The sequence below is a fragment of the Bemisia tabaci genome, chromosome 4 (genome assembly GCF_918797505.1).
Source record: "Bemisia tabaci chromosome 4, PGI_BMITA_v3".
Lineage (NCBI taxonomy): Eukaryota > Metazoa > Arthropoda > Insecta > Hemiptera > Aleyrodidae > Bemisia > Bemisia tabaci.
The window spans coordinates 52,455,641-52,464,080 of record NC_092796.1 but is presented as its reverse complement, the minus strand read 5'-3'; the positions used below and the strand labels follow the sequence as shown (position 1 = coordinate 52,464,080).

Sequence of the window (8,440 nt, the reverse complement as noted above, 5' to 3'; positions counted from 1 at the left end):
GAGGGGCGGAGGGAGCGTGGGCGGGCTGTTGCCAAGTTGTTGCCAACCTTCACCTACTAAACATGTTGCCAATACCTCCTTAAAAAGTTCCCAAAATGTTTGTATTTTCCTCATGAATACAACTCTTAAAATCGGCTGCCACACAAGCCATCCATGTAAAAACAAATGAAACTGGCAATGAAATAAACTACATTTTCAGTCCTATTAACATTCAGCCGTCATGACCTACAGTTCTGTGTATGTTAGTTTGCGTGCATAAAAATTGAAGGAGAATGTTGCGGCGAGTCCCAGTAGCGTCGCGTCACTGAAACCTGATTCAAACTGCCCGCATCGCCCTCATTTTAACCAGTTCGCCTTCAAAAACCTGACAAAGTGAACGGCTTGGAAGTTGCAATAATTACTTTTAGCTGTTATATGGACACATTTAAATCAGAAAGTACTATCTCCATTGCGATCTGAGCCTTGGATCCATGAGAATATGCGCGTGACAGGGCCTGGGCCCATGATGCGTGATGATCCCGATGGAGATAGCTCTTTTATGATTTGAATGCGTTCAAATATCTATGACTTGAGTCGAAAAATGCGTAACTACGTTCGCAGCGTTGTAAATCTCCGCTGTGTTTCTCTTATTTAAAGAAAACTAACGGAAAGCTTACATCTGTGAATTTTATCAATTCAATCACCTGAAATGTTCACGGACAATTTCAAGAAAGTGTTATTAGGTACCTATTGAAAGTTAGCAAAAAGTGCTGAAAAGAAGAAAAACCTCCAAAAACCCTTAATTGTTTTTTTTTTTTTTCTTTCTTTCTTTTTTTTTTAACAAACTTTCAACATTTATGGTTTAGGAAACCTTCGTGGGATATTTTTTATGGTAAAATTTACAAAGGGTAAAATTTAAAATGAAAGGAGGTTACAAACCTTTTTCACTGTAGTGCACACACTAACACCTGTAATGTTTGAATTAATTTTAAAAAAAGAAAAACTCTTACAAAGGACAGTTTGCCGACAAAACTTTTTTAAGGCGACTTTCACCAGACGAAAATATTTGATTAAAAAATATCTAAAAAGGGTTAATTTCTAAAGCATCATCTTTAACAGTCTCTCTAATAATATTCGATAAATAATTTTTTAACGGTCGCAGTGTGAGGGATGGTTAGTTTTCTATGAAGAATAATAAAATCAAACATACATATTATAAGTCATCGAAGATTTTGAAACGTTGCAATGAAGATCTGCAGTTTTGGAACTAAGCCATCGCTATAGGTACTCTCACGGTTCCGTGCGTTTCATAAAAAAAGAGAAACAAAGGTTTCTGCAGTACTGCCGTACTAAGGAAAAACGCCGTATGGACCTTTAGGCATTGCCAAATTTTCTTTGGTAAAACTTGAATTTCCTGGTAAGACGTTTATTTCTTCTATCAATAGACGTGCGTCCTTCAGGGCGCGTTTTAGCGAAACCTCTAAATATGTTTTTGCTTTTTTCCTCTTCTTTTTTTAAAATGATTATCGATTTGGACACATCAGAGTTTATTTTGAGCTAACTTATCAGTAAATTTTCTCAAATCTCAAAAATATGAGACACAACCAAACACATCAACTCGGGTTAATGACATGAGTCAGGAGGGTTGATAAAAAACGAGGCCCGATTACTTCTCTCCTATTTTCGGCTGTGTTGCTTGCGTAGCCCCTAGAGCACCACTACAAATAAGACAGACAGTGACAATGCAATATATCGACGGTGTAAGTCGGCAATCACATAACTCGGTTTGCGACGTCGCAGACTTCCTGCCATACTTAATTTTTTAAATAAAAAACTACTCAACGGCAATTCTTTAAAACTGTCATAATTTTTCTTCTCAATGCGAAGAAAATTCTGCAAAAACTTCAAGAAATAATGTCAATTTGTTCTTTTTTAATAAAATGACGTAGAGGCGGAGATTTTCAGACACCGCAAACGAGTTATGTGATTGCCGACTTTCACCGTCGATATGGGAAAAGAGCAAAGGAACGGACGCGCGTTGATGACGGCGCAAAGATACAACTATTCGTACTCGATGGATGTCCGTGTTGCGTCTGCAAAATTGAAAGCGCGATGCCTCGAGGCGTGAATTCTCAATACTCCGCTGCATGCCGCCGATTAGGCGTCGCTCTGATACGGGACTGAAGTTAAAAAACGAGGCCGGATTGAGTCTTTCCTATCCTTGGCTGTGCTGCTAGTTGCCTTTGGAACAGCACTACGAATAGGTAAGGCATGCATGAAACGATGACAATATGGGAGTAGAGCTAGGAAAAGGATGCGCATTGATGACGGCGCAAAGATACAACTATTCGTACTCTATGGATGCCCGTGTTGCGTTTGCAAAACTGAAGGCGCCATGGCGTGAGGCGTAAACTCGCAATGCTCCGCTCTATTGCTAATGACGTGTCGGATGTCGCGCTTAGACCTCAGACACGGGAGTAAAGTGAAAAATAATAGAGACCCGAATCCTACTTTTCTATTCGCGGCTGCTTCAAAACTCGGTTTTTTCTTATTTTTATCAATTTGATGTCAGATTCCTGTATAGGATGTATTTGTAAACCTACACTGGAAAAAAAAGACATTGGATCTAGAGTCCAGACTCTTAAAAACATCGACAAGAAAAAACACTCTTGATTCAATCAGATTTAAGCTTAAATCAAAAGCCCAGCCTCTTAAATTGAGCGGATTTCCTTTTGATTTAAGCTTAAATCTGATTGAATCAAGAGTATTTTTTCTTGTCAATGTTTTCAAGAGTCTGGTGGTTCTCATTCAAGTACAAATAAAATGGTGTTGTTCAAATCAAGCCTTATTGTTAAACCTTGTTGATATTGATAAAAGCTCTAATGTATAAGCCCTTCGAGACCGGAATTATGGGATTCCAGGATTCAGAGAAAAAAGCGTGGTTTGTCTTGTACTGCGGCGTTTATTAAAATTATAAGGGAAGTACCAACGTGAACTGGTGTTATCTTCACTCTGGCTTGAAATTTTGACCCATGTTCTAGAAAATATTATAAAACATTTCGTTCGTACAAAAAATTGGAAATATATATCCTGATCCCAGATCGGTTTTGTCGTTGAATTGGAAAAAGTATTTCCGTTTCCTCTTTCAGCGCCTATTCGCCTGACTCCAACACATTTCATCCCCTTGTAATAATTGAACTATAGAATAATTTGGGGGAGGGGGTGGCTAATCTTCGTGGTTAAATAAAGTTGCGCTTGACATCGATTTTCTATTTTTATTTTCATACCCATAGGTAATCCGCTTTGTATTCTTTTAATTTTTACTATTTAAATCGGGTGTTAAAATGAGGCGTTTGGTCCAAGATCGTAGTCGTCGATTTTGTTGGGGAGCTGGGTCACATCCACCTGTTCTTCCTTCTCCAGGTCGCTCATGGTAAAGTTTTCAGTGGCCACGCCATTCGGTTTGACCACCGTCACGTCCATGTTGATATCCGGAATTGCTTCGACAACTCGCTTAGCGTTTGCCATCTGTAAAAAATCAAAGGTTGTTTACAGAGCGGGATTGAGGATGGCGCAAGAGGACTGCACCAGGCGCCATCACGACAAAAAGTGCTAAAACGGAAGGAAAGAGAAAAAAGATCAACACTATGAATCTCGCTCCATAAACTATTTTACCAGATCCAATAGAAAGTGCGTAAACCTATCTGCAGGTATTGTCCACTTGAGGTTCGCCTTCAATTTCCCCGAATAGGCAACAAACATACCAAAAAACGCAAATATCTATTCGAAAAATACACATCTGTTACGCCCTTTGATTAAATCGACGCACGATGTTGTTTACCATTGGTAGTTTCATCTGATGTGCGCTTTCAATTTTGCCGTATAGGCAAAGAACCAACAGGGAAGCGCGAATAGTTATCCATCCGAAAAACTCGAGCTGGATTCTTCCTTGCCCTGAACGATTTGAGTTTCCACTCTAAAGGCCATATAGTGCCTGCCTCTACAACAAGTAGACAGATTTAACTAGAATCAGACCAAATGCATTTCACGATGCCTACATTATCTCTCATATTGCAGTTCCTTACTAGAAAACGAAGCAAAGACGACTCCTCATTGGAACTTGTACTTTCTATAAAATTTCCCTTTTTCTCATTTTCCTTCTCCTCTTCTCTTCTTTCTCCAGTTTGCTCTCATTCTTCTTCTCCCTCCGTTTCTGCTTCGCGTTCCCCTGAAAACGTCTTTATCTGGAATGTCGACGGCAAAACTACAAAAACACGTATAATAAATTTGTGACTCTTTCGGTTGAAAGCGTCACAAAGGAGGTTTCCTATCATAATTTATCTCCTAGATGAAAAAATCCTTAACGTCATGTTTTGGTAATTTTTGGGCCATTTTTTTGTGCTGATGATATTCACAAAAATTTTTTAGCAACAGCATCATCTCGGGTCTCCCTGATACCTGAAATGAAATGCCAGCGGAAATTTTGAAAAGCCGTAAAGGAGTTACGCTTTTTTGTTGTATCACCGGCGATGTGTTAGAGGTCCTACGATCTAGATCTGTTGTTGGAATAATCGTTTTGTGAAGGAAGGACAGTGGGTTTTACTATCAATTAAAATAATAAGTTGTAACGGTACTTACCGAGGCTTCGACGGGAGTTAATTTGGCTGCTGCTTCCTCTTCGGTGAGTTTAGGATTATGGTCGTCAGGTTTTGACTCGGAAACGAAGGTGCGATCGTGAGGGGTAGGTTTACCCGCGAGGGTCGCCGCGTCTCCTTTCTCGGGACAACCCGCAAAAATTCCCCCGGCCACGGCCAGTAATGAGAGTGCCAAGAGTACGTGCTTCATGACTCCTGCGAAAATGTATTGGTCCGCAGCGGGTCGATTATTGAAATTTATAGACAAAGCTATAGACAAAGAAGACATAAGGAGTATAGGCGATCCCATTGGTTGAAATGGGTGGTTCTTATAGACTAAGGGGGTAAATGATGGACTAACTATCGGGTCTCTCGTGGGTTGCCGTTAATTAGTCTGTTACCTACGTCCTTTATCCTTTGCAGCCAACCACCCGCTTCCACCAATAGGATCCCTCCACATCCTTTTTGTCCTCTTTGTTTATTGCTTTGTCTATCAATTTCAATAATCAGCCCGCTGAACGGGCGTCTGTTGCAAGCTTCAGTCAATGCGAAGACAAGGAATGAAGAGAAACTCATTCAGTCATAAATTACATGACACCTTAATCCGGGGAAAGGCTGCTGCAAAATACAGAGGATGAAAGACAAAAAACTAAGGAAAAAAACACACGGGACGTTTCGAAGAACGTAACAATTTTATTTTGAACCGGAAAATTTGGGACAATGAGTTGTCGATCCAATGCTATTGCAAGACCGGGACCTTTTCTCTGTATTTCATATAGGTACCCCTCATATAGGTAGGCCTTTGCCATGAAAAAAACGAAATAAGAGCGGAGTTCCTGAAACACCCTGGTAAAAATTGGCAGTAGAATCTGTGTCCCAAAATACCATAGACCTACGGCCGGCTGTAAGATTTCCAATAGCTTCTATAGCCGGCTACACAATTTCTTATAGCCTTTTATAGCCGATGGCGATCAAGCAACCCACAGCCAGGCGATAAAGTGTATGCTAAACGTCACTAATTACGGATGTTAGGACTTAGTGAGTTTTTGGACCACTGCTCTCTTTTTGGGCCGTAGAATCTTGATTTAATTTGCGAGGAAAGCTCCGTACTTTTGAAGGATGCCTGACATTCCTAATATGTTGGAGCGCCTTCAGTTTCGTATGACACTGTGCAATACCTCTGGTGTGAAATAGTTGCTTCAAGCGCCGTGGTACGCTGCGGCGCGGCGCGGCGCGGCGCAGCGCGGCGGGCGGGCAGCCAGCGCGCCCCAGCGCCAACAGCGCCAGCCCGCGCGTTGCGCAATGCGTGAAGTATCCCTGTTAGGTTTGTAGGCGCCAGTGCGTCGCCGCTCCGCTTTGTGTTAGGCTCTAATATTTAATCTGGCGGAGTCAGCGTTATTCAACTCATGATTTTGAAATGTTTGCACATCCTGTATGGATTATTCTCGTTTTAATTGATGAAAAAAAAAAAAATATGTATTAAAGGAAAATACAACGTGTGTTTTGTAAATATTAAGGTGGTTCCGTATCAAACTTAATGATTTGCAAAGCACACGAATTTCTACACAATATCTTATAGCCTTTTATAATCGATGGCGATAAAGTGTAAAGCCCGGCGATAGGAACTATAGCCCGGCTGCATAATTTTTTATCGCTTCGTATAGTCCGGCCGTATGATTTTCTTCGCATTCTACAGCCAGCTATATGATTTTCTATCGCCCTCTTCAGTCGGTTATAAGAATTACTATGGTATTTTGAAACGCAGCTCTTATCCCCAATTTTTACCAGGGCACCTTATGCACAACTATGATACATACGTCTCTTTGAAGTGTGACCGTCGCGTCGATAGGACTTTCTAGCACATATTTTGAAGTGCGGAGGAACGGCCTTTGCAAAAAAATTATGAGTTAATGATATAAACTTATAAAAATCACGAAAAATGAAGTTTTTCTGTGAAAATTTTCCAGCAAGGCTGATAGAGAGAGGCCCAAACCCTGTGGCGGGCGCAGGCCCTCGCCAGCTACACGTCTGGTGAGGTGAGGACATTTCATACTTTGTCAATGCGTTTCGTCGTATATTTGAGCCATATTTCATGAAAAACAACTCTGGTTTTCGTTCAAACTGCAGTTAACATCAGACCTATCGTAAATCTGCCACAAGACTGGGTTCGGAGAATCACGATAAAAGCGTGGAAAACAAATGGCACATACTTAGTAAAATCGGGGAAATAATATCGGGAGACAGCAAGCGCGAGACATTACCTACATTTCACGAGGTAAGGATGCGTGGAAAGGTGAAGACATTTTAAACGATCGTTGTTAAAACCTATTACTTAATAAGTCCATTTTTTTATGAGCTCCGAACTCCTTAAGAATATCTGTACCCTAAAGTTCTTCAGATAGGGAACGTTCGTAAATACAACGTAAACTCACTTCTTCGGCATTTTTGACCCCCCTCTTCCTTGTAACGTATTAGCAACGTAGGTTCCTATCTTTTAATACGTACAAAAATGGCGTAACGCTCTACTTCCCTATCCCTCCCTCCCTAGAGTATTATACGTATGATGTTATGTTACGTTCACGTGTTAAGTACGTATTATGAACGCTCCCATAAAGAACATGTACGATTGATTTTTACCTGCCACGAGAAGGGTCCACCACTATCACTAAAAATGGGATCAAAACTGAGGTCTGCACTCGGTTTCGAGAAGGGCGCAACAGATATCGCATGATGGAGTCCGCCAAATGTTGGAGTCCTGTCATGAGAACAGCGTGACGCACGGAAAGCTACGCCAAAAGCCGGGTAAAAAAGCGCATTCTCTTCATTTTCCCCGAGTTTTTCGCTGAAATTACGAGAGCCTGCCTGCACATTGACATCGAGATGCGAGCGTCTACTTATTTCGTTCGTCATTTACCTGAAGAGTGGAAGTTCAAAACCTGGGTGGCGCCATCAGGTTTGCTGTCAAGTGGCTTTTTCAACGCGGAGGAACCGCAAAACGCTTAACTCGTTTGTCATTTGTGATATTTCTACAACTCTATTTTCATCCTATTTTATCAAAGGAGTACAAACCAATCCTATTGCTTAAAACACTCACGGCGAGTATTCTTTCTTTATTAGGGCAGAAAAATCAGGGAAGTTGTCGAGAAATGATATTGAATATTTTTCTCATAGAAAAATAAATTACCTAATACAAGAAGTCTTCAGTGTCGCAAACAGATAGGCTTGCGTTTTTTCCAATTTTACGGTCGATGTAAGGAACTCAGCCGCCTATAAGAACAACAATTCTTGTGCTGGAAATAAAGAAAAGCTTTGGAGAAGAAATCCAAAAAAAAATCCCCAAAAAAAAACTTTTAGAGCAAGGGCGTTTAGGTTTTTTTAAAGTGAGGAACACCTTATGGTACCTTCGACGTTTTGAATTTCCGCTCGCCATTTGGGCAGTGCTTTTCGAAATGAAACCAAATGACTTCAGCTGTTTTCAAAATGTATTGAACCATTTTTAAACTGTTCAGGTTCTTTTGAAAATTTCGGAGAATTTTATACACAGGGGATACTCAAAACCCCGCACAGTGGTTTTGAAGTGAAAAAAAAAAATGCGGTAAAATTGTACCCAAAAACAGTTTGCGGGTGGGAGGTGAGTCTATGGTACGCGCGGACTTAAAATCGCGAAAAATCAAAATTTTGGCTGATCCTAATTTCGAGATATCGCAATTTGAAATTTTTATGGAAAATGCAAGTTTTCTACTGATTTTGATACGCTCTCATATTTATTTGTCCATTGAATCGGTGTTGATCGGTTCACGTTTTTATTATTCGTGCGATTCATGTCG

General features: G+C 40.6%; 1 protein-coding gene across 1 annotated transcript; it reads right to left on the bottom strand.

Annotated features, from left to right (window-relative positions):
• Nucleotides 1–3,240: 3,240 nt before the first annotated feature.
• LOC109042540 (uncharacterized) lies at nucleotides 3,241–7,383 on the bottom strand. The gene is made up of 3 exons (XM_019059347.2): nucleotides 7,251–7,383; nucleotides 4,618–4,829; nucleotides 3,241–3,507 (listed from the first exon to the last, which is right to left on the bottom strand). The coding sequence occupies exons 2-3, from the start codon at nucleotides 4,822–4,824 to the stop codon at nucleotides 3,319–3,321; spliced, it is 396 nt and encodes a 131-aa protein (XP_018914892.2). The 5' UTR covers nucleotides 4,825–4,829; nucleotides 7,251–7,383; the 3' UTR covers nucleotides 3,241–3,318.
• Between the last annotated feature and the right edge of the window lie 1,057 nt (nucleotides 7,384–8,440).

Excerpts from the sequence above, each read along its gene's own strand:
- LOC109042540 (XM_019059347.2), bottom strand. The coding sequence starts at position 4,824 with ATGAAGCACGTACTCTTGGCACTCTCATTACTGGCCGTGGCCGGGGGA. Across the intron at positions 3,508-4,617 it reads TAACTCCCGTCGAAGCCTCG|ATGGCAAACGCTAAGCGAGT; the intron begins GTAAGTACCGTT and ends GATTTTTTACAG.